At 43.3% G+C, this 26,706-nt stretch overlaps 1 protein-coding gene across 1 annotated transcript in view; it reads right to left on the bottom strand.

The window, feature by feature from the left end:
* The window catches only part of LOC136578557 (zinc finger protein 271-like), a 53,997-nt gene extending 27,498 nt beyond the window's left edge, over positions 1–26,499 (bottom strand). Inside the window, exons 1-5 of the mRNA XM_066578692.1 lie at positions 26,347–26,499; positions 25,760–26,133; positions 24,954–25,172; positions 18,529–19,663; positions 1,197–1,199 (exon numbers count right to left, since the gene is read on the bottom strand). Of these exons, the coding sequence (XP_066434789.1) occupies positions 1,197–1,199; positions 18,529–19,663; positions 24,954–25,172; positions 25,760–25,844 (1,442 nt within the window). The 5' untranslated portion in view covers positions 25,845–26,133; positions 26,347–26,499. The remainder of the gene's footprint in view (positions 1–1,196; positions 1,200–18,528; positions 19,664–24,953; positions 25,173–25,759; positions 26,134–26,346) is intronic.
* Between the last annotated feature and the right edge of the window lie 207 nt (positions 26,500–26,706).

Below are 26,706 nucleotides of genomic sequence, written 5' to 3'. Positions count from 1 at the left end.
TTCATATTTATCTATCTATCTTTCTCATATCTATCTATCTATCTATCTAATATCTATCTCATATCTATCTATCTATCCCATATCTATCTATGTATCTATCTATGTCATATCTATCTATCTTTCTCATATCTATCTATCTATCTATCTATCTAATATCTATCTCATATCTATCTATCTATCTATCCCATATCTATCTATGTATCTATGTCATATCTATCTATCTATCTATCTATCTTTCTCATATCTATCTATCTATATCATATCTATCTATCTCATATCTATCTATCTATCTCATATCTATCTATCTCATATCTATCTATCTATCTCATATCTATCTATCCATCTATCTATTTCATATTTATCTATCTATCTTTCTCATATCTATCTATCTCATATCTATCTATCTCATATCTATCTATTTATCTATCTCCTATCTATCTATCTCCTATCTATCTATCTATCTATCTATCTATCTATCTATCTATCTATCTATCTATCTATCTATCTATCTAATATCTATCTCATATCTATCTATCTATCTATCTATCTATCTATCTATCTATCTCATATCTATCTATCTATCTCTGGTGTAAGTTATACATCTTCCTGGATTTACTGTATATAATTTCACACTTTACACACAATTAAAAAGACGCATCTAAACCGCTTGCAGTTTTTAATAGTGTCTGCAGCTCCTTAATAACATACGTGGTCTTTAAATACTGCATGCAGGTTTTTTCTGTTTTTCTTAATAAAGTACAACAAAAACATGACCCCCCCCTGAGGCCGCTCTCACACATGTTCAGAAAACACAGCTTGTAATCAAGGCATTTTTACCAGAATTTTGAGCAGTGTTTTCGAACACAGGTTACATCGTGTCACAGCACTTTTTAATGCACCCCATCATTATGATTGGTGATGAGATGTGTTAAAAACCACGAAAACGCAAAAATAGAACAGACAGCTCTCAAAAATCACAGCGATAGAAACATGTTCGAGCACAGATTTGAGTAAGCTCATTAAAATCTCTGGGGGTGTTGTACCGCGGTTAGTATGGGGCTCAGGACACTGCGCTAACAGCAGTACAAAACGGTGTGTGTGAGAGTGGCCTGCGGGGCTACAAACAAATTTTTATGTACAGGAAATGCGTCATGTTTGGAAAGATTACACCAAGGGGCAGATCATGTATGCAGCACGATCTAGATATGGGTACAGGGGAGTGTGGGGTGGAGGCCCAGGGGGGGGGGGGGAGCCCGAGCTGAACTTTTGCAACCGGGCCCCTGAGCCCTTAGGTGCGCCCCTGGCTTACATGAAGTAATCAATTGATGGAAACAGTAAGGGTGAGGGTCCTGCTCCTACGAGCTTACATACTACAATTAATGGGGTTATACAGAAGGTAAAGGGGCTAGAGATGTGCACGGTATGGAGAGGTGTAGAGTGAGGGAATAATCATATAATTAGTATTACACATTTACAGCGAATGGCTCATGCACTATGTACTGTATGGGATCTGGCACAGTACAAAGCACATTAACATGCAGCGCCCTCACCTGGTGCAAAGGGATCAGCTCATCCTGGTACAGGTGAAGAGAGGTTCAGAACATTGTGGAAAGACACTACTACATAGTTAAGGGGGTTTTCAGGACATAGAAAAAAATGTTACAAGGGCTTAAAATGAAAAAAAATTGAATACTCACCCATCCCGGACACTCCCCATCCAACGATGCAAACCCGATGCCCACCGCTCAAAACCCCGAAGAAGCGACGGGCAGGCAGTCATGTGCCGTTAATTGTGCACATAACCACTCAGCCAGTCACAAACTTCAGTGGTGATTCTTCCATTCCTGTGAGTGGCAGAGCGGTCATGAACACAATGAATGGCATGTGACCGCCCACTACTTTTTCCTGGTTCCATGCGACAGGCATCGGGGCTGCAGCGTTGGATGCGGAGTTGCCAGGATGTGCAAAAATTCAGTTTTTCTTCATTTTAAGCCCTGTCGAGGGTTAATTTGTTCAAACAGACTGGTCAGTTATGTTGTCGGTTCCGAATTGACCTAAGCAGGAGGAGCGCTCCTTGAGAGTCAAAGTACACATGGTATATGGTAAAACAATGAACTCTGAGTGTTTATTGGCATAGTCTCAGTTTATATAGAAGATCGCCCACGCAGGGATGCGACCTATGGTAATACAAGGAATAACCTCATGATAAACTCATGACTTCTATATCTGACAATAAACCTATGACATAATCATTCAATAAACTTTGACATTCAGGCTTGATATATGACTTTTAAGAAATTGCTGATAATCTTCTTTGCGGTTAGGCTATGTCTTCCGAGACATCTGGCCTTAGAACTTCCTGATTCCACTTAGATCAGACGTACTTCCTTAAAAACAGTCATGACTTCTGTTACACATACAATATATTGCTAAAATATTCTTTTTGCTAAAATAGATTGATAAGCATATATACGGTACTTAATTTTGATAAGCGACATTTATTAATTTCTTTACAGCCCCTATTGGCCCTTATCATTCCCCCATTTTGGACATCAGGAAGTCACACACAGGAATGACAATTATGGGGAATTTTGAGGCTGAGTTGATCCAGAGGAAGGCGAAAACCCTTTTAGGAAAAAGCCAATTATCCTTGTATAAAAAAGGGAAAAATTCCTTCCTGACCCCAAATATGGCGATCGGAACAAGTCCCAAGATCACAGCCGACATTTGACTTTTTAAAATGTATTATTGTTTTCCTGAATCTAAACAAATCTCTTACCATTTGTGTGAAACATAAAGTGTATGTTTGACCGCATCATAATAGGAACAATATTCATATACATTAAGAAAGGTATTTTCCTGAATAACATGGCTCTCTTCCACATCACTATCGTTATGCACTATTGAATATATATCGCGAAGTGTCTTTATTGGAGTGGGGATAGACAGTAAGCAAGTCCGTAAAATATCTTCCCCACTCCGAAGGTTGGGCATGCACATATGGGAAATATTCAGTACGTCTTTTGCAAAGTATTCCCACATGTTGGGGTGTCCTTCTGCCCAAACAGTCCATCTTCTTCTTACATCGACAGTTGATGAGGAATTGTCCCGAAAAGAGAGTAGTCCAAGAAAACAAAGGGTAAATAATACACCTATCCAGACTATCAATGCTGGTGTCCAGGTTGCCATCCTCCTCCCCCACCCTGGGTTGGGCTTACTCTCCACCCCCCTCGTGGTGCTGAGGCGTTGGAACTTTCTTGCAGTGTGAGGCATGGATCCAAGTGGGTTTGCCTTCTAGCTTGACCGAGGTGGGAGTGGTTAACAGCACTTGGTATGGTCCGTCAAAGCGAGGTTCCAAAGTCTTTCTGACGTGTCTCTTTACCACCACCCAATCTCCGGGATTCAGAGAGTGGGATCCTTCCAAACTATCAGGGTCTGAAATAGAAGAGAAGACTAGGTCGTGTGTTATTTTTAGCTTTTGGCATAAATCCTGCACAAAGGAAGTAACTTTATCATGACCCAGGGATAGAGCTTGGGGGTGATACAGTCCTAACCTGGGCACGGAGCCAAAGAGAATCTCATAAGGAGACAGTCCTGTTTTCCTATTTGGCGTGGTTCGTACTGAGTAGAGGGCCAGAGGTAGGCACTCGGGCCAAGGTTTTCCTGTTTCAACCATGGCTTTCTGTATCTTAAGTTTGAGGGTGCCATTGAGTCTTTCTACTTTTCCGGAGCTCTGCGGATGATAGGGGGTGTGAAAGGCCTGCTCTACTCCTAAGGCGGACATGACTTCCTTCATTACCTCACCAGTGAAGTGAGTACCACGGTCGCTCTCAATGGTCTCTGGTACCCCAAATCTGCACACTAACTCTGACACAAGTTTCTTTGCAGTGGCCTGGGCAGTGGCCTTCGGGACCGGGTAGGCCTCAGCCCACCCAGAAAAGAGGTCAATGCATACCAGGACATACTCATACCTTCCTGACCTGGGCAGCTGGATGTAATCTATCTGTAGTCTCTGGAAGGGGTACAAAGGTCGCGGAGTGCACTTCCGAGGGGTCTTTACTACTTGACCGGGGTTGTGTAGTGCACAGATTTCACAAGCCTTGACGTATGCCTTTGCCATCCTGTCAAATCCCGGAGCGTACCACATTTTCTCCACCAGGGCTACCATGGCATTACGAGAAGCGTGCACCTTTCCATGAGCCAAAAGGGCCATACTAGGATAGGCAGCCGCAGGTAAACACATACGGGAACCCATCATCCAACCTTCATTTCCTTTTACTGCCCCTGCACTTGCCCAGCGCTCCTGCTCTTGCCCTGAGGGGAGTAGGTCCACCTCCTTCTGTGGTGGGACAGAGAGGGTCTGGTCCTTGGCAGGGGGATCAGGATCCTCCTCCGCTGGGCAGGACCTGGTCTGAACTCTGCACACGGGTGCCCTCCAGTCCAGCAGGGCTGCAGCCTTTGCTGCTCCGTCTGCCTTCTCGTTGCCTCTGCTTTCCAAGGAGTCCCCTTGGGTGTGTGCCTTTACCTTTATTATGGCTACCTGCTTCGGGAGCATGATAGCTGACATTAAACTACTTACTGCCTCACCATTCTTTATCGGTCTGCCTTGAGCTGTTAGGAAGCTCCGCGCGCGCCAAATCGGCCCATAGTCATGCGCAACGCCAAACGCGTACCTGGAGTCCGTGTAGATATTAGCAGTGACTCCCCGGGCTAACTTGCAGGCCTCGGTCAGAGCGCACAGCTCCGCTTCCTGTGCTGACATATGTGGGGGCAAGGCGCGGCCTATCAGTACTTCATTCATTGATACTACAGCAAACCCTGTCACAAATCTGCCCATCTCATTCTGGTATCGTGATCCATCCACAAACATTTCAAGGTGGGGGTTCAGGAGAGGCTTATCTGTGACATGAGCAAATCCAGCTGTCTCCTGCTCCATCAGAGCAGCACAGTCATGCTGGTGCTCGGCGTCAAAAGCTTCCTCTTCGCCTAGGGAATTGACAAAAAGTTGATCCCCTGTGCTTACTCCCCCTTTTGAATCAGTGTCACCTAATGGCAGTAAGGTGGCCGGATTCAAAGTTGTGCAACGTTGAAATGAGACATTGGATGAAGAGTGTACTGCAAGTTCCATTTTAACCTGTCTAGCAAGAGACAGATGTCTACGGCTCACCTGTGTCAGAATTCCATGTACGTCATGGGGCGTGAGGACCACAAGAGGGTAGTCTAGAACCACCTCAGAAGCTTTCTCAAGTAGTGCTTGTACAGCCAGAACTGCTCTTACACAGGAGGGTGAACCCCTGGCTACTGCATCAAGATGTGCACTGTAGTATGCTACAGGGCGCTTTTTGTCACCATGCTCTTGTGTGAGGACGGCAGTAGCATGTCCCGCCATCTCAGTCACGAACATCTGGAAGGGTTTATCATAGTCAGGCAGACCCAGTGCTGGAGCACTGGTAATCTGTATTTTCAGCTGATGGAAAGCTGACTCGGCTTCCGGAGACAAAGCAAATGGCTTGGAACTCAGGCAGTCGTACAGAGGCTGCATGGTCATGGAGGCAGAGCGAATCCACGGCCGACAATATGAAACTAACCCCAGAAATGTCCGCAACTGAGCATGGGAGGTAGGGAGTGGCATGTCCTCCACCACCTTGGTACGTTCTGGCGTGAGGTGTTTTGTACCAGGACCTAGGCAGTGACCAAGAAACACAACATGAGATTTGCAAAACTGTAATTTGTCTTTACTGGCTTTACACCCACTGTCTGCAAGAAAACAAAGGAGGCTGAGTGAAGCCGCAACACAGGTGGGTCTGTCCGGTGCACAGAGTAGGAGATCATCAACATACTGAAGCAGGGCCACACCTGGTGGGACCGTCCATGCATCAAGTACAAGCCTCATACATCGGGTGAATTGATTTGGGCTGTTTTGTGCCCCTTGTGGTAGAACAGTCCAGCAGTACTGTTTTCCTCGGAACGTGAAGGCAAACAGGTACTGGCAATCGGGGTGGATCGGGACGGACATAAAGGCATTGGCGAGATCGATCAGAGTGTACCAACAGGTTCCGGATGGTATGGTGGACAACAGAGTGTAAGGGTTGGGGACTAAAGGTGTTTCTAGGATGGTCACCTTATTGATTTCTCTTAGATCGTGAACCATCCGGTAGGTATCAGGTTCGCCTTTCTTCCCTTTCTTTTTAACTGGGAAGAGTGGCGTGTTAGCGGGTGAGACGCAAGGTTTTAAAGCATTCAAGGCACATAACTCTGTAATAGTGGAGGCTATTGCGTCTTCCTGTGCCATGGCTAGGGGATATTGGCGGATCATGGGGGCTTTTTCCCCATCTTTGAGATATACCATGACTGGGGGTACGTGGAGATGGCCCAAGTCTGTCTTCCCTTTTGCCCAAAGGGTCTCTGGCACTGCTGAGAGAACCTGTGTATCTTCTGGGGTCAACACATATACAGTACAAGAAGGAGGCGGAGTGACCAAGTCTGCTGCCATGAGACAGAATACTTGGTGGTCGGCCGCAGAGGTACTGACATGAGCCTCACCGGAAGGATGGAGCTGAATACAGCACCCCAGGGGTCCCATCACATCGGTTCCCATGATGCAATCCCCAGCGGGTGACACCAGGAAGCGAGTGAGGACTCGTGACCCTTGAAAGGAGACTTCTATGGGCTCGGTCTCACGCATGGGTGTTGGTTCACCGGACACTCCAATGGCTATGGCTATGGAGTCTGAGAGGGGAATACTAAGGTCATTGACTTGTGAGGTACTGACACATGATTTAGTAGCCCCTGTGTCAATTAAAAAGGGCACCTCCTTCCCCTGGATTTTTAGAGGCTGAAAAATTTGTGGCCCACGTGCGTCAGTAACTATAAGGGACACGGGGGAAGGAGTGCCAGACCTTCATTGGTAATTGGTATACCCGTTATTTCCCTGTGGGCGGGATGATGTGGTATTGGCCGTACTTCCCTGTTGCCCCCTTTCGTCTGACAAGTTCTGTCTAGGGCGTTTAGGGGCTCTACAATTACGGGCCAAGTGTCCAGTCTTCCCGCAGTTATAACACTTACGGGTCTCCCGCCTGGGGTCGTTAAGTCGGACTGTGTCCCCCTCCATGGTGTAATGTTTAATCATAACACTCTTTGCGTGGTCTTTTGTGTCCATGACAAATCCTACAGCTTTCTTATATAGATCACGCGGTTTGGCCTGTCGCCAATCGGGGGTACATGCTTTAACGCGTTCAGACAGGCGCTTATCTATTCCTTGCATAAAGGCTTCACAAAAAGCAGCATTACGTATTGCTTTTGGACAGTCATATAAACCCAGATCTCTGCCAACTTCCTCTAAACGGCCAAAGTAACATTCAATAGACTCGCCCTTGTTCTGTCTACACTGGGTTAGGGCTGTACGTCTCTCTTGGGCTTTATCCTTAAACCAGGTTTTAACCTTGTCCACATATTGAGTACCACTAAGTAATGTCTGGGGGTCATCTGGGCGTTCTTCAAGACCACAAAATTGAGTAATACTATTGTAAAGGCCCAGAGGACATTTTACATTCATAAGACATTCCATATCTGTCCAAGTGGCAGAGTAGTTTTTCTGTATGACTTCCAACTTTCTATGGAAAGCTGCTGGCTCTGTCTGGGGATCGGGCAGTTGCTGACACAGTGCCATCTGGTCTGTGGCGCTCCAGGGTCGCCATGTAGTGACTGTAGACCCGGGAGTTGGTCTATGTGCGTCCGTAGGTCTGTCATTAGAAGACGATGGTCTGTCGGTGTCCTCTTGTCTGACCGTGCCCAATGGTGGACTCGGTCTGTTTGGTTCTCTATAATGGGTAGTGGAGGTTGTAACTGGGAACAAGGGAATCGGTTGTCTACACTGATCCCTGGGACGTGGAGTCCCACATACTGTACAGAGTTCTTTAAAACAGGCATTCTGTTGACCACAACGTGGACAATCCCAAGCCGGACCTCTATTTACTTCAGGGCCCGGGGATCCTGATTGAGGGCTGTATGGAGGTGTATCCATCTGGGCAGTAGCCTGTGGATACGTAGGAGGCAAGGGTGGCAAATTGGGATACAGAGAATTAAAGGGATTATTTGGAGACATTGGTGGAACGGCCGGGACGACAGGAGAGACTAATGGAACCGTAGGGGTTTCCATGGGAACGTCTATTGGTGGCCGGGGCATAGGACAATAAACTAAAATGCCCTCGCCTCGGGACTCGGAGTCCCAGTGTTCGTCTTCTGCTGTTTTAGAGCAGTCCAGGATAGCCTTCATGCCTTTTTCCAAACCCTTATTTCTTATTTCCTTTCTATGCTTATCCTCATATTGTGACCAAAATTCATAATTGAATGTTCCCGCCTTCTTGAGGCCTATACGTTTGTAAACTTTATAGGCTTGTCTGCAAATGTCCTCCCCTTCTCTATCTTTAATTATCTCAATAGGAGTCTGATATATCTTAGATTGTTCAGACCCCATCTTGACCACTTCCGACTATTCTTCACTAAGTATACAGGACGTATATTTCACACAGTAAACTAAGATAATCACTAAGACTATCTGGGAACACACAGTTCCCTGTCCCGGAATAGATTTACAGAACTAAAACGTGGTCAACTTCAAACACTAGGATTCAGGGGAGACCAGACTTCGCCTCTTAGGGAACTTTTAGTAATATTATAACAGATCCAGAGTAAGAATATGACTGCCAGAAATGAGACTATAACAATAACAATTATTTCAATCTCCAATACAGACAACATGACTCTTTAAGTCCCAATGAGTGAGTTCTTCCGTCTAGGACAGTTAAATGAACTTATTCACTCTAAAATATGGACGGGGCAGAAAATATAGGAAACAGGCAACAACATACCTCTAGTCCGTTAGAGACACACAGATCAAAAGAATCCAGACTGTATAATAGTAAGATAAGCTCTTACCTGTACACCGGTGTTTTAGTCTGGAGTCTCCGGATCCAATATCCACGTCAACGGGCCAGGAGTTTGTTTCAGTCTACTGGTTGCGATGTCCCGTAAAGATAAGCCCCGCCCCCTAGTTGGGCGCCAAGAACTGTCGAGGGTTAATTTGTTCAAACAGACTGGTCAGTTATGTTGTCGGTTCCGAATTGACCTAAGCAGGAGGAGCGCTCCTTGAGAGTCAAAGTACACATGGTATATGGTAAAACAATGAACTCTGAGTGTTTATTGGCATAGTCTCAGTTTATATAGAAGATCGCCCACGCAGGGATGCGACCTATGGTAATACAAGGAATAACCTCATGATAAACTCATGACTTCTATATCTGACAATAAACCTATGACATAATCATTCAATAAACTTTGACATTCAGGCTTGATATATGACTTTTAAGAAATTGCTGATAATCTTCTTTGCGGTTAGGCTATGTCTTCCGAGACATCTGGCCTTAGAACTTCCTGATTCCACTTAGATCAGACGTACTTCCTTAAAAACAGTCATGACTTCTGTTACACATACAATATATTGCTAAAATATTCTTTTTGCTAAAATAGATTGATAAGCATATATACGGTACTTAATTTTGATAAGCGACATTTATTAATTTCTTTACAGCCCCTATTGGCCCTTATCAGCCCTTATAAAAAATGTTCATGTTCTGAAAAACCCTTTTAGAAGGGTTGTACTAGAATTGCAAGTTATCCCCTATGCAAAAGATATCCACAGGATAGGAATAACTTGCTGATTGGTGGGGGTCTCCCATCTGTATAGAGAATGGGACTCCCGTCACTTCTTCCCCGCAGTGACGTCACAGCCACCACCCAGGCAGTCAATGATAAACAGGCTAACACCAAATGTCGCAACAAAGCAACCACAGGCGCGCAGACACTGAGTTAATGGCTTGCACAACTCCCAGGTTGTCGCAGTGAAAACAAACCTTCCTATTCCTAAACTAATCCCCCTAAAGTGCCACAGCCACCACTTTTTGATCACTTTTTAAATTCAATTTATGGGAGATGGGGTGCCCAAAGAATGCAATTTTTAACACATATTAAGCCCTGCCACAGACATGGCTGTCTTGAAATCCTTCACTAGGCCCAGGGCAACCATGGCAAGTGTTGTGATTCCGCAAGCGCATCACAGCGGGACCAATAAAAAGTTTCAGGGGATACTCTCCTCTGCCTGAAAGGTTGCCAGGGTATGTGAGCTTTGAAACAGCCGCATTCAAAGCTAGCTGCAAATCAGTACTGTTTTTGGCGGGTGTTGGCTGTTTCAGGCAGCTGGAGCTTGAAGGGGAATGAACCGGGCTTAGTTCCCCAACCTGCTTAGTACACAATCCGCATGTTATGGCTCTTGGAATGTAATGATGTAAAAACAAAAAAAAAAAAAGCCTGGTCATTAAAGGGGTTGTCTCGCGAAATCAAGTGGGGTTATACACTTCTGTATGGCCATATTAATGCACTTTGTAATGTACATTGTGCATTAATTATGAGCCATACAGAAGTTATTCACTTACCTGCTCCGTTGCTAGCGTCCCCGTCTCCATGGCTCCGTCTAATTTCGCTGTCTGCTTGCTTTTTTAGACGCGCTTGCGCAGTCCGGTCTGCTTCAGCCTGCTAGCCGCTACAGCTCTTCTGCGCATGCGCAGACGAGCTGTCACTTCTCGGGAGAGCGCTTGAGCGGCCATTCTGCTACCATTCTCTGTTAGAGAAAGGTGCAGAAACTTGAGCAGCCCAGCCGAGAAGCCCAGCCCAGCAGCCCTGCCGAGAAGCCGCCCAGCCCTGCCGAGAAGCTGCCCAGCCCTGCCGAGAAGCCGCCCATGTAAGTGAGGGGTCGGGGGTTTTTTTGTGTGCGCTGAGGGGACTGTATAGACCGCCGGGCCCCGGAACCTGCCACCGGGCCCCGGAGCCTGCCGCCAGACGTCGGAGCCTGCCGCCGGGCCCCGGAGCCTTCGTCTGTTGTCAGGGGCCTGCCGCTGGGCCCCGGGGCCTAGCGTGGGGGAGCCGGGGCCTAGCGCCGGTTACCTGCTGCCTGGCGGTGGATGACTGTGGCCCAAGTGCATGTGCCGTGGTCGGCCGCGTTCAATCCCGGGGTCCGGTCGGCAGCTACGGTGCGTCTGGTTGTCAGGGAGACAAAGCTGGTAGCGTCTCGGGAGCGCGCACGTCGGGCTGAAGCAACCGCGGTGCACCTTGGGAAAAGAGCCGGCGGCCATCTTTGGGAAACTTTTTATAAGTTGCTGAAACGCTGGAACTGTAAGTAGAAACCGGCTTTAAAAGTCATTTACACGGGTGATTAGTAATGTATGCTTAATAAGGGGGACTGGGCAAAAAAAAAATTTCACTGCTTCCTCGAGACAACCTCTTTAAGGTGCAAAATAGACCACTCACTGAGAGGTTAAAGAACATTGCAACTTTATCGATTGGGTCTTTACAAATGCAGTGATGCCAATATTGTGGTGTTTTTTCCATAAAAGGGAATTTTTTTTGTTTACTTGTTATTTTAGTTCCACTAGGGAACTTGAATTTCACTTACATTTTTCATTCATATAATATGCTGCAATACTTCTATATTGCACTATATTATACCAACATATTAGACTCTGTCTCTGTCTGAGAATTGTATGCTTTAGTAGATGGCAGACTAGATTGCTAGGCCTCTGCATGCCATAACAACCCAATGGCACCCTGCGATCATATCAAATGTAAGGGAATACAAAGGGAGACACCGCCTTTTTTTAAACCACTTTTATGCCAGGTTTAGAAGATAATTCCTTGTACTTATTTTAGCAATCCCATCTGTTTATTCGTGCTAGTGTGGCTTTTGGGTGTTTGGCAGTCTGTCTTGCCTGTCTGTCTGTCCACGAGTATGTAATCCGTCTCTCTATTCTGAGTTCCTGAGTTTGAGTTCTGTCTGTGTTCATGAATCTGAGTTCTGTCTGTATTCCTGGCTATGGTCCCTCTACCTAAGGAGTCAGCTGCCAACCACTCCAGGACAGGTTTCAGCTTGGTTGGTTGGTCCAGTGGATTCACAATCCGTTAATCCATAACAGTATTCTGAGGCCATAGATCCCGCTGATCCCTTCTTGGGTGGGAAATACGTAACATACTCTCTCTTCTCTAGTATTAGCCATCACTCCTAGCTTTGTGTCGCTGGCAAATTTGAATAGTTTCCCTTTAATTCCCTCATTCATTCAATGAATGGCTGTGATTGGTGTATCGAGGGCTGACTCCAATTGGTTTTCGAGCGCTGTGGCTCAGCCAATCTGAGCAATCTCCTTGCTGGAGGCAGGGTTTTCAATCCCCATTATCAGCAAGAGATGCTGTGTTGGCACTGACAACTGCATGGAAGCCTGCAGGAACGCCAGAGAGCAGCGGGAGGGACCCGGACGGCACCTGCTAGGTGAGTATTGCTTTTTTCCCCCCATCTTCCTTGGTTGCATTTTCAGCTGTGCTAAAAACCCAGCTGAAAACACTGGCAAAATGCATGACAGAGCTGCTGAAACTGCAGTAAACGCAGCGTTTAAAAACGCTGCATTTTTGCAAACGCCTGTGTAAGGGGGGCCTTAGTCTTATTTTAATGGGGCTACTATAGAAGGCCCACATGTTTTATCCTTTACCCCTAATGATTCAGGTATCTCTTTCAACATTGATTCAACCGCATCATCATGGACATTACTTATTTCATCAGCCTGAACTATCCCTATGAAGTTAATATTTCTTCAGGCACTGGTCCTGGCACTTTAACCAGTTTTTTCCCAAATTGTATGACTGCATTAAGTGACTTAGTATATTTGCTCGTTCACTGGGCAATTTTCTGATGCCAACATTTGAATACATCAAACAGTCAACAGTATCTGCTAGGCGTACTTGGAGCGGCTTTGTTTTAATGGACAAGGTCCATTCACGCCCATTCCCCTTATTTTTCCTTTTTCCATCACATTTTCCAGTTGAGTAGTGTTAATTTAACAGTTGCCTTTGACCTAATTCAGTGGGAACTATAACTACAGGAACACACCTGGAGTTGCCATCTTCCTAGTCTGACTGCGAGTCTGTAGTGACCATCTGTTCTTGTACTCTAATCTGTGCCGGACAATTCTTCTTCATGTGACCCTCTCAATGATATGGGTTCTGAACAGCCATGCATCTCCGTTTGTCACTGCAGTGATATTTGTCTACTGAGTCATCAGCACCCTGAAAAGCACCTGCAGCCCCTTCCCGTAGAAGGTTCATTAGCAAACGTCTGGTTACCTCTTGGGAGACGTTTTATAAATCTTTTACCAGATTCAACTGTTTTCTTATCCTGAGACACATCTTCTATATTTTCTCCATTACCTGTACATTCTGAATCTTTGTCACCAATGGTGCAGTTATGGAGCATAAGGATGCTAAACCACTATCATCATTTTGATAAATTCTGACCACACCTTTATAAAATCCTGTTGGATTCTTAGAAGCGTCTGCCAATTTACTTGCCATAGTCAGTTGCTCGGTTTGAGTCCACGGTTTATACCATGTAGTAGTCTCCATCTTATTATCTGCATTCACTGTTATTGAACTCTATGTTATGACAGGATGTACTCCAGGGGCAGTAGGAACAATGGAGGTTGTAGGAGCTGCAAAGGCTGACCATCTCCTCGTGCCACATCTTGGACAATAATTAAGATCTTCACTATATGAGTGAGCAGCACTACAGCTACATACCCAGGAATTCAACCTAAGTGCCTGTCTCCTTTGGGCCCGTGCCTCCTCCTTCTTGCTCTCTTTCCCACTCTTCCTCTCCTGGATCCATCTATCTGAGATCATTGTTGTGATATAGCTCATGTGCCTGAGGCTTCTTTCCCTAAACCCCTTAGTGATGGAGCTTTTTTTCATTTTCCTTTTTTCCTCCCCTATTTTAAAAAATCGTAACTCCTTTATTTAACCATCAACGGAGCTGTATGAGGGCTTGCTTTTTGTGGGAAGAGTTGTATTTTTCAATGGTGCTATTTAATGTACCATAAAATGTATGAAAAACTTTTTAAAAATTCTAAAAGGAAAAAAATGAAATTCTGCCATCTTTTGGTGCGTCTTCTTTCTACGGCCCACAAACTGCAACAGAAATGACCTGATAACTTTATTCTATGGGTCAGTACGATTACTGCGATATCAAACTTTCCTGCCACCATATTCTGTGTGTAATAGCTTTCTTATTTTTCTGTTGACGTAGTTGTGCAAGGGCTCATTTTTGCCGGACATCCTGTAGTTTCCTTTGGTACCATTTTGAAATACATAAGACTTTTTGACCCTTTGTATTGCATTTTTTGTTGGAGACAGGGTGACCAAAAAAGCACATTTATAGCTTTCCTTGTTTTTTTTTTTCTGATGATGTTCACTGTGTGGGGGTAAATAATGTATTACTTTGCAAAATCGGACTTTTATGGATGCAGTGATACCAAATATGTATTTTGAGATAGCCCTGACCTACCACCAAGGCCAGAGGCGCTACCACTTCTCTGTCTGATTGTAGACTTTTCTGCTAGAAATAGGCAGTTAGGAACATATGGAGCTTTAGTTAGAAGAGGTTGCTTCTCACCACAACTGAAAAGGGGTATTAGACTAAATATGACAGTCTTTTCCTCTTGGTGGGGTTCATTACTATAGGTACTATGCTATAGCTCTGAATTCCCACATCATATGGGATAAGCCATTGGATGCTTTATCACTAGGATAAGACTGCCTTTGAGACTACGTAGGCTGTCATCCTATAGGAGCTATATCACAATACGCATTCCTATACCTCTCTCTGAGATCAGTAAAACATTGAGTGTTGGCATACTGCATCTAAGTCACACTCTAATAGAAGGATACTGATCTCTGAGATAAGAAAGCTCTATTGTTTCCTATATGTTAGGGACAACAAAAGTTTCTCTACATTAATACCAATTTAAGGATCTAAGACTCACACTCAAGAGTTGACATCATGTTATAATACTAATGGTACTATGCTAAAAAATCTCCTGATGACCCGCCATCATCAAGCGGAGAAACGCGTTGAGATTGTAACACTGATCAAGCTATTGGATGCTTGAATGTACCAATTAAAGTTAAAAAAGTACCACCTAAAATTGTGAAGAAATCACAAAAACACTCTTGGCCTAGCCATTGTATGACTGACGAAATCAATAAAAGATCAAAATAAGTAGAATCGTCCACTATATATCTGAAACGGGCGTCTACTTGAAACTCCCTCCCTGTGACAAAAGAACGTTTGGGAAACATTGAGTCACTTGACAGCTGAGAAGTTAGAATAATCATCTGTGACTCATGTTTTTCCAAAGGTGTGACTATCCCCACATATCTAGTGAACCCTCTGTTACATCCTTATGCAAGGTTTAATCCTATAGCATGGGATGTCTATCATGGTTATCTAATAATATAAACAGACACTGGGTGGACTGACCTACAGTGATCTGTTAATAAATTAGTAACAGGGAAGGATATATAGTAAACTTTTGACATCCTGAGTTCTGAGTTTATGAACTTTTTTAGACCTATTAACCTACCACATTGCTCTATCCTCAATATAACCTATCAGTTTCCTCTCTTGCTTATTAAGAAGAGGTAAAAAGTATAGGCAGCAAGTGGTAGTTAGTCTCTCTTTTTGAGACTTGTACACCTCTATAAAAGTTGGAGGTCTATGTGTAGTGCCCTACTTTGTGCTCTATGTTTTTTTTTTTAATTATCTAATAAAAATTAATTGTTTTTATAATTTGCTGTCTAAACTGTGAAGGGCAAATATGTATTTTTGTTTTATTATTTAGATTCTTTTATTATAAAAATGGCAAAAGGTATTTTTTTTAACTTTTATTATTTTTTTTTTATAATTAGTAAAACTTTATTTTCTTTATATTTACTTTTTTTTATTCCCCAGAGGGGATAACAACTTGCGATGTTTTGATTACTCCTTCAGTATGATGTAATTCCATAGACTGTCTGCCTGATCGCAGTATGATGTAATGCTATCAAGCTACCCCATGTGGATGACTTGATAGGTATCTTGCCATGACAGTCCTCGGGCTTTTTAAAAGGCCCCCTGGCTAACAAAAAGATCAAGGATATACCCCCAAACTCCAGGAAACTGATATCTTTCCTCTTCTTAGCCACAAAACTAACCATTGCCCATTCCTGGCGTAAAGCATCACTAGACTTCTCTGAAGTTAAACACCGCATGAACTGGTATATGATAAACGAAAAGCTTACCTCAATAACAGAAGATAAATATGACAAATTCCTAAACATATGGACCCCATGGATAAATTATGCCCTCCCTACGGCAGGAATTAACCTACTAACCTAAACATGCCCTCACGGTGCCTTTGCCCCTACGGGGGGCAGTCCTGAGAGAGAGGGAACCCTCTTTGATGATGACAAATCCTGCGAGGGCCGCTCTGTTCTACCTTCTCCCATCCCCTTTACCTTTTCAGTGTAATTTCTTCTCTTCTTCATCACTGTGATTATTAAGAGGATTATGTTTTTCTGCTATCTTCATCCATGCTTTAATCTTTTTTAAGCTCTGTGGCTCATATATATATATATATATATATATATATACATACACACTTGTAGCAGTGTCTCTGCAATGCTCCACTCACTACTATATTATAGTGAAAAGGATTGAAGTTGGTCACAGGTCCAAAACCAGCAGAGTCGGACAGCGGCCGTGTGCTTACAGGACCTGTGATGATGTCACTGTCATATTATCAGTCACCGGGGCTCTGAGCTCTGCTCCTGATCACATGACAATATGCCATGTGATTAGGGGCGCAGCTCAGAGCCCTAGTGACTGATCACATGACAGTGACATCATCACATGTATCTCACACAGTCACTCACAGGCAGGTGGTTATAAGTATTTTTATATTTGCTATGTGGATATATATGAGCAACAGAGCAATTATCACAGACATATCAACTGCATCGATAACAGATAATAGTTAGCATGTATTCTGCAGAAATTTATATATACTTCATACTTCCAGTCTCTATTTAGTGCATGTGGATGAGGCACAGCATGACAAGGGATATCAATAAACAACTTATTTCCTCTATGATAATAACCTCAGGGTCTAATACGTATATGTTCTCGATTGAGAACCCAGGGAATTCCTGTTCTCTTTTTGACTAAAGTCACACTACATACACATTCAAAACAAACCATTCCACACAGCCTAGCTGTAGGGTATTCTTCTTTCTGATGCTTGTACACTCTGTATGACAACCACAAGGTCATCAAACAAATTAGCAATGACAAACCAATGACACCTTCAGTACAGTATACATCTATCAACTTGAAATGAGTTTCACAAGGTTGTGTTTTATTTATCTTGCACTGATTTTCATAGAACCTGTGAGTAGTCAATCACCTCAGCATAAAATTGTCTTTGTCTTATCAGTTTACATACACATCACACACATACGCATATACATTCCTTACAATGTTTCACCTGACACACTACTTCCTCCTTTACTCTGATTTACAACTGTATAATATTGAGTAACCCACACAATTCTGCGCTGCCATAAACAACATGAGCAAAAGAGATTAAAACATAGTAGAAAGTTCTTATACTCTTCTAGTTTCTTTAACTAGAATTAGCAGCAAAACATTTAGCAACGTGACAGAAGAAACATGACAACACAATACAGGAAAACACAAAAAGATCTACCTCGAGACCTTTTTGCTGATTTGCTCCCCTAGTACTGAAACCTGGGATGGTCCCCAAGTAAAAAAGGCAGGTCTTCAAATGCCTCACATAGACAGTTTTTTTGTTTTGCTTCCGGTGGAATAAATAAATCCAGCTGTGTTCAGTAATGAGGTAAATAAATGGGGATCTCACTGGGGCCTCCAAATTGTTAACAAAATCTTAAACCAGGTAAACCAAAATGGCTTTGGCTGAGCCTTTTTCTTAAAGAAAGCAAACAATGACACTTTCTGATTTCAGTAAGAGTCTGAGCTATATCATCCTCTTCAGGTGTATTTTATACTAGGATTCATTTAGATATCAAGTACATTGCAGATAAAGTGATACATCAAGTATTTGACAAGACTTTGGCATACAGATTGTCTTCTCACATGCAGTTTCATGAGAAACAGTAAACTTTGTATATTATAACACCATTGCTCAATGTTATACATTGTTTAGCCTAAACTCCAAGAGATGATAAGCCAAGGAAAAAAGACTCTCATGTCCAAGAATATTTCCCAAATTTAGTCATGTAGCATTTAACCATTACCGAGAGGAATGGTCCCCATGAACTGAATCCACAAAGTCTTAAAGACCTCCGAATTCTTAAAGGCTACAATAGTTCTTTATCAACACACTAGGTTTAATTGGAGCTGACTGTTAATCCCCTTTTCTCTGCTAGAACACCCAAGTTCATGACAGTAGCCCCTCCACTTTGTTAGAGACGTTTAAATTAGTGTGAAATATTTTTTCCCGTTTTCTGTTGTTTAAACCTGGGGTGCGTCTTATAGTCCGAAACAAATTAAAGGATGTCTAAAGAAAATCAATTTACCTGAATGTGTGAATTTTCTTATGTTTAACATAACATGATTTATCCGTAAAACATTTTCCACATTCAGAGCATGAATATAACCCATCTCCTGTGTGACTTCTTTCATGCTTAACATAACCTGATTTATCTATAAAGCATTTTCCACATTCAGAACATGAATACGGCTTATCTCCGGTGTGAATTCTCTCATGTTTAGCAAGATCTGACTTATTTGTAAAGCATTTTGCACATTCTGAACATGTAAATGGCTTCTCGCCTGTATGAATTCTCTCATGTCTAAGAACACTTGATTTATCTATAAAACATTTTCCGCATACTGAACATGAAAATGGCTTCTCCCCTGTGTGAATTCTTGCATGTCTAACAAGATCTGATTTATCCGTAAAGCATTTGCCACATTCAGAACATGAATATAACCCATTTCCTGTGTGAATTCTCTGATGTTTAACATAACCTGATTTATCTGTAAAGCGTTTCCCACAGAGTAAACATGAATACGGCTTTTCTCCTGTGTGAGATCTCTCATGTTTAACAAGATCTGACTTATTAGTAAAACATTTCCCACATTCCGAACATGGAAATGGCTTCTCCCCTGTATGACTTCTCTGATGAGTAACAAGATTTGATTTATCTCTAAAACATTTCCCACATTCTGAACATGAATACGGTTTCTCTCCTGTGTGAATTCTTTGATGTGTGACAAGATTAGATTTTTTTGTAAAACATTTCCCACATTCTAAACATGAATACGGTTTTTCTCCTGTGTGACTTCTCTCGTGCGTAACAAGAGTTGACTTATATTTAAACCACATCCCACATTCTGAACATGAAAACGGCTTCTCCACTGTATGAGTTCTTCTTTCTGTACATAGATCTGCATTGTTTGTTAACTGTATACAACGCTGAAAACTTTTTCCCCCTTCTTTACCAACAAGTGCAGTAACAAGTTGTGATTGGTCAGGAGAAGGTTCCTCATAATTAGGGGGATTAGATGATAGACCTGTACTGTGAAGTCCTGGATGTACATTAAGGGTAATGAGGTTTTCTCCTGAAGAGTGCTGCGGGTTATCTTCATCTTCTACTTTATAACTTAGTGATAACATGAAGTTTCCCTCAGAGTTCTCACTGGGATTTTCTGTTGGGATTAAAATAGATTTTGTAAGTTTTTTTTAAACTACAAACTGAACAAATTGATAATCGTTCCATCAGATTGGAAACACACATGTAGTTTGTGATTCATCTGGAGTCAAAGCTAGAAATGGAGAAGGAAGAAGAAGTCCAGAAGTGGATCAAGAAGGAAGAGTTAAAGCCCTTCCTTTATATTTCCTATTACTTATGAATCCACTTCTGGCTTTGGCTCAACAAGTGTTATCAAAATCTGCTGTGTGATTCCCTACATGAGGTAGGAGCCAGCTTCAATAACTGCAACTGTCTTCTTCAGTAAGCTCATATATATCTCACTCCAATAATGGTGCAAATCCACGAGACAAACAAATTTATCCAGGATACAAGGCGTAAACAAAAATTTCCCAAATCATTAAGAATCAATTAAGAAAAGAGCATGACCACTGTCATGTTTCAGACACTTAAAGGGGTTGTCCCGCGAAAGAAAGTGGGGTTATACACTTCTGTATGGCCATATTAATGAACTTTGTAATATACATCGTGCATTAATTATGAGCCATACAGAAGTTATTCCCTTACCTGTTCCGTTGCTAGCGTCCCCGTCTCCATGGTGCCGTCTAATTTTAGCGTCTAATTGCCCGATTAGATGCGCTTGCGCAGTCCGATCTTCTCCCTGGTGAATGGGGCCGCTCGTGCCGGAGAGCTGGTCCTCGTAGCTCCGCCCCGTCACATGTGCCGATTCCAGCCAATCAGGAGGCTGGAATCGGCAATAGACCGCACAGAGCCCACGGTGCACCATGGGAGAAGACCCGCGGTGCATCGTGGGTGAAGATCCCGGTGGCCATCTTGCTAAGGTAAGGAAGAAGTCGCCGCAGCGCGGGGATTCGGGTAAGTACTAAACGTTTTTTTTTTTAACACATGCATTGGGTTTGTCTCGCGCCTATTGAAAAAAAAAAAAACCCGTTTCGGAGCGGGACAACCCCTTTAACCCCTTCCCGCTCCTGGACGTACCTGGTACGTCATGGCAGCCTGGTACTTCCCGCAACATGACGTACCTGGTACGTCCTGGAGATAGCACGGGATCACATAAGATCCCGCGCTATCCCGCAGCGGGAGCCGGCTGTCAGTCACAGCCGGCGTCCCGCTCCAACAGCGGGGGGACATCGGAGATGCGCCCGCCGCTGTTAACCCCTTCCCTGCCGCGATCTAAGTAGATCGCGGCAGGGAAAGAGTTCACAGAGGGATCGCGATCCCTGTGTGTCTCCGGCCGGAACTCGCGATGTTATCGCGAGAGCCCGGCCTGTCACCATGGCAACAGGACGCCAGACACTGGCGTCCTGTATTGCCTGTGCCTATAATCGCTGTACAAGCGATAAGGCATGGCAGAGCAGTAGCTTTGCCATGCCTTATGACAGCGATCATAGGCACAGTGATGTAAGTCCCTCAGAGGGACTCAAATAGTATAAAAAAAAGAAAAGAAAAGTGTAAAAAAAAGAAAAATGTAAAAAAAAAAATGTAAAAAACCCCTTTTTTATGCTTTTTCTAATATTAGCATAAAAAAAGGGAAAAAAAACTAAAACCCCACATATTGGATATTGATGCGTCCGTAACGACGTGTACAAAAAGTTGAACATGCTTTTTATTTTGTACGACAAAAAGCGTAAAAAAAAACGCTAAAAAACAGAGGCAAAATGCTAATTTTTAGCATTTTGCCTCACAAAAAATGCAATAAAAGTGATCAAAAAAGCCGTACATTTCCCAAAATGGTACCAATAAAAACTACAGCTCGTCTCGCAAAAAATAAGCCCTTAAAGAGCTCTGTACATAGAAAAATAAAAAAGTTACATGACTTTGAATGCAGCTATAGAGAAAAAAAAAAGATTTCCAAAAAAAGGGGGTTTTATTGCAAAAAAGTGTAAAAACCTAAAAAAAATATAACAATTTTGGTATCGTTGTTACCATACCGACCCGCAGAAAAAATTTAGTGTGTCATTTATGCTGCATGATTAACGCTGTAAAAAAAAAAAAAAAATCTATGGCAGAATTGATGCGTTTTCTCTCCCTGTTATCATTTAAAAAAAAAAAAAAAAATTTTACGATATTGTCTATATACCCAAAAGTGGCACCGATAAAAACTACAGATCGCCACGCAAAAAACAAGCCCTTATACAGCCGCGTCCACGGAAAAATAAAAAAGTTATGGCTTTTGAAAAATGGAGATGGAAAAATACCAAAAAATCGCTTGGTCCTCAACGCCAAAATAGGCCGTGTCATTAAGGGGTTAACATCCTTTGCCATATCATGACGATAACGAAAACTTAGGACATTACTGTCTGAAACGTGTCAGTCAAATCTTGAACATACGTTTGGAAGTTTTTCTTTTTCAACTGGTTCTTAATAAATTTGGGAATCATTATCTAACCCTTGCATGCTGGATAAACCTGTTTGTTATATGTGATTTCAGCCTTAAAAAACTTTGTAAAGCACTAAAGGTCCTTTTACACGGGAAGATGTGCAGTGAGCATTTTTATGCCTTGGTAAAAATCAGGAAATCACAGGGGAGTATGGCCAAACTGACAAAAATAGAAGTAGGACACAGATAAGGAAGCTTGATGCACAACCTCCCAGTGGAAGCAGAAAGGCCAAATGCTATATAAGGGAGCTAGAAGTAGGTGCAAAGTATTATGAAGACCGCTCACAAGGCCAACCCAAGAAAGGGGAGTGGCTACTCAGTGCTGCACCTGCATATAGGTAAATCATATGAGGGTGACAGGCCAAATGTGCACCACCCAATGCATATCCACTGTGTCTAGAATGAGTAGATGTTTAAATAAATAAATTACTAGTTCTATTGAATAGTAATGCACAAAATGATATCCCAAACCGATCAGCTCCTCCTGCTCTATAACATAGTGATGGCTGTTTAGCCATCATATTCAATGTGACAGGTCCCCTTTAAGCAGTTTTTGATGATTATTAACCCCTTCCAGTTCCAGTGTGTAAATGTACGCCCTGTCTGGGAAGCAGTTGCCGCATGTCCTATCGATAGAGGAGGAGCTGGTTATGACTGACAGTCAACCTCCCGCTGCAATAGAGAACACCGATCCCTGCTGTTAACCCCTTACATGCCACGGTCAATGTTAATTGCGATATTTAAAAGGATCACAGAGGGAGGGTGCTCCCTCTGTGATATTCTTGACCCTCCACAATACAATCATGGAAAGCGATGGTTTGCCAGTACCTGGACACCAGACAATGGAGTCTGAGTTTAGTATGGCCTGTGATTGCTATGGTTACTGATAATGCATTGTACATAATACATAAGTACTGCAATGTATTATCAGAGTGATCATAGCATTGCAAGTTCAATTTCTCCACAGGGACATAAGGATTGTAAAAAAAAAAAATTTTTTTAAAACAACTAAAAACTGTGAAAATACCCCTCCTTTTTACGCACTTTCCTGTTTGTTTACATAAATTAAATTAAAAAATATATATATATAATTTTGGTAGTGTCGTAATCGTACCAACCCGCAGAGAAAATGTATCATGTTATTTATGCTGAATGATCAATGCTGTAAAAAAAAAAGGGAAAAACAAAAAATGATGTGTTTTTTCTCCTTGCCCTCCAAAACAATTTTGTAAAAGCTATGTAATACATTATATGTACCCAAAAAATAGCACAAAAAAACTACAGCTTGCCGTGCAAAAAACAAGCCCTCATATGGCCATACTGATGGCACAGTAGATCCATGTCCGCTGTCACAACACAAGTATCATTTTGGAGCAGCCTTTAAAGGGTTTGTCCTACTTAAAACATTAAAATAAATTAAACAGCTAGTCATGACCTAAAACAACAAAAGAATCAATACTTGTCTTTCCTTTTTTCCCAGACAAGCAGTATGGCGGCTCTCCTGGTCTGTGTTTACAGCAGAAGTCATGCGACCGCTGCAGCGTCACTGTCGCGAGGTTTTGGCATCATGGCACCCAAGATGTGAGCGCTGATGCCAGGAAAATGATGCTGTGGTCTCTGATTGGCTGTTGAATACCCCTGACTTCTGCATAGGCAGGGAGAGCAGTGTGAGCTGTTGTGCTGCTTGCCAGAGCAAGAAGAAAGTTGAGTATTGCTTCTCTTGTTGTTTTAGACAATGGCAGCTGGTTACAAAATGTATTTTTAGTGGGACAACCCCTTGATCATTAATGGGATAGATGACATTGCATACTGGCTGCATGCTGCCCATCGCCATGGATGCAGGATGCAGCTATATGCACTCCTTAGTCAGTAAGTATATGGCCGTTTTCTGTGATTGCTGCCCATCGCCATGTACTTTCTTGTCATATGTGCGCACGTAATACACGCCAGGATAGAACATGCTGCAATTTTTCTTGCGCATACATTTTGCGCAATTTGTGTGAGCAGTAACATGGCCACCTATGGGAGATTGGTACAATGCCGACACACCCGTTTGAGTCCAGCCTAAGCCTAATATTAAATGGGTTGCACCAGGATAACACGTTATCTGCTATCGACAGGAGAGATCAGTGGGGTTCTCACCATTAAGATTCCCACCAATCTTGAGAACAGGACTCTCATGCCCCCCCCCTGCCTGTTACTGTGTGATCACTTCTCCTTTTGCAGTGACATCAGAATGAATGGCCACATATTCAGCCGCTGCTCAATTCATTTCAATGACGAAACTATCCAAGGCTACCCATTGGCTACCCAGTGGAACTGGCTATCTCTGCCAGTCCAATTGAAAATGAATGGCGCGGCAGTGTACTTGCGTGACCAGAGTAAGCCTACAGTGATGAGGACAGGAGACATTGGACCCCTGTTCTCAGGATCAGTGGGGGGAACATCATGTTAAAGGCTAGACTTACAGAATTAACTTATTCCCTATGCACAGGACAGGGGTAAGCATCTCATTAAGGTCTGACTGCTGGAACTCCTATCAATCACAAAAACGGAGGTCTACAGCATCCCCGAATGAAAGGGCTTATGGTGATATGTGCTCACTACTGCTATATTCATTTCAATGGGACCGCCGAAGATATCAGAGTACAAGCACTTGACTATCTCGACAGTCACACTAAAATGAATAAAGCGGTAGTGAACATCACTCAATTCATTCTGGGAAACTCAGGAGCTTCATTCTCATGAACAGTAAGAGTCTCCGTGGCTGGACTCCCATTGATCAGACACTTATCACCTTTCTTGTCTAGAGGGGACAAATGAATTTTGTCGAACAATGCCTTCAAAAATACCTCTAAATTCACTTTCCCCATTCATTATTACATACCTGGGGTAACATCTACTGGAATCTCCTCCTTCACATCTCTCATACACGGGTGATTGTCCGTTATCCGCTCTTCTTCTACCTCCACTTTAATAGATCTGGTATAAGGCTCCACATCATCTACCTGATAGTCCTCCGGGACATCGGGATCTTCCTCTGGACAGTCCTGGGAATACAGCGGACGGTGACATCTCTCCGGGGGATTTCGCCTACTGGCTCCATCTGTGAGGACACAAGCACACAGTGATGACTACATGAGCTCCTGTATATCTATATATCACACACGGCTCTCAGCACCTTCACTTCTATACCAACAGAATACAGTCAGCCCCACATTGAGATTCCCGGCTCGGAGATGCTGCTCCATACAGAGACCTTCACTCCTTCCTCAGGGTCACATCTTCAGCAGGAGGAAGAGACTCGGACATTTCTGAATTTAGATGGTTTTCTACACCAGACAATGTATTACCAAATACTCAATTAATGAAATGTGAATGTCTGTAGATGAACCCGCAGTGACGACCCTCATCTGATATCAGTCACATGGAGAACCTGTAGTAAGGAAACAACTAAAGCTTCATCTCCACCAGGAAACCACGGAGGTGCTGGAGCAAGCAGCAGGCTGGAGGATAGCATTACTGGGAATTGTTGTACTGTGAGTTTCTGACGGCACCAGGAGAGACATTTGTGTTCATCTATAATTGTGACTTAGATACAATCAGAAACATTTTATTAGCAATCAGTGCAGAAATCTGAAAAATCAAAAGGTTCACTTACTTTTTATTGCAGCCATATATAATCCTTCTTACCCTTTGATGTAGCAGGCCAGAGATCCTCCATCATGACCTCCTCGTACAGATCCTGGTGTCCTCCTATATACTCCCACTCCTCCATGGAGAAATAGACAGCCACATCCTGACACCTTATAGGAACCTGACAACACAATATCCAGTCATCACCCAGACCCCTCCTGTTACTGTATAATGTCCCCCATCCCCCGCAGCATCACCTCTCCTGTCAGCAGCTCCATCATCTTGTTGGTGAGCTCTAGGATCTTCTGCTCATGTATCGGGGAGGGAGGCTCTGTGATGGGGAAATGACTCCTGCTCCATCCTCCTGACTCCTGGAGATGGATGATGGGAGTCACACCGTCCCCCGATGTCTTCTTCACTATTGTGTAATCCTGTGTACGGAGAGACACTGAGAGATATCATCATGTACACAATAATAAGTGACGTCACATCCCCTTTTCTAGAGGATTACAATCTGCCCCCCCCCCCCCCCCATACCTCTTCGTCCACCCAAACTGCCCTCATCACACTGCAAACTAGGAAATACCACTGCTACCCTCACATTGTGGAAGAGATAACAATGTTGGAAATGTAGAAGCGCTCACCTCTCCGATCAGCAGGTAGAGGATCTCCAAGGTGAAGTCTAATATTCTTCTGCTGATCTCCTTCCTGTCCTCGGCCATCCTTGGTGGGTCATTCAGGAGAAGGAGTGGATTGGAGGAGAAAACGGGATGAACTGGAGGTTGTAGAACTGCAGGAACCTTTATGAAGAAAGGAGCGGCTGTAAATCCTACAGGGACCTCATCATATGTGATATACAGAACCTCACTTATAGAGCAGCCAGAGAAAAGCTTCTCAGAGCCGTCGCCACGTGGATCAGAGGGGATCCCAACACCAACAGTTATATCCACCGGACAGGGGCATCTAGCAGACATCTAGGGGGTCCTGTGGATGTGCCATAAATG

The sequence above is a fragment of the Eleutherodactylus coqui genome, chromosome 9 (genome assembly GCF_035609145.1).
Source record: "Eleutherodactylus coqui strain aEleCoq1 chromosome 9, aEleCoq1.hap1, whole genome shotgun sequence".
Lineage (NCBI taxonomy): Eukaryota > Metazoa > Chordata > Amphibia > Anura > Eleutherodactylidae > Eleutherodactylus > Eleutherodactylus coqui.
This window is presented reverse-complemented; position numbering and strand designations above follow the sequence as displayed.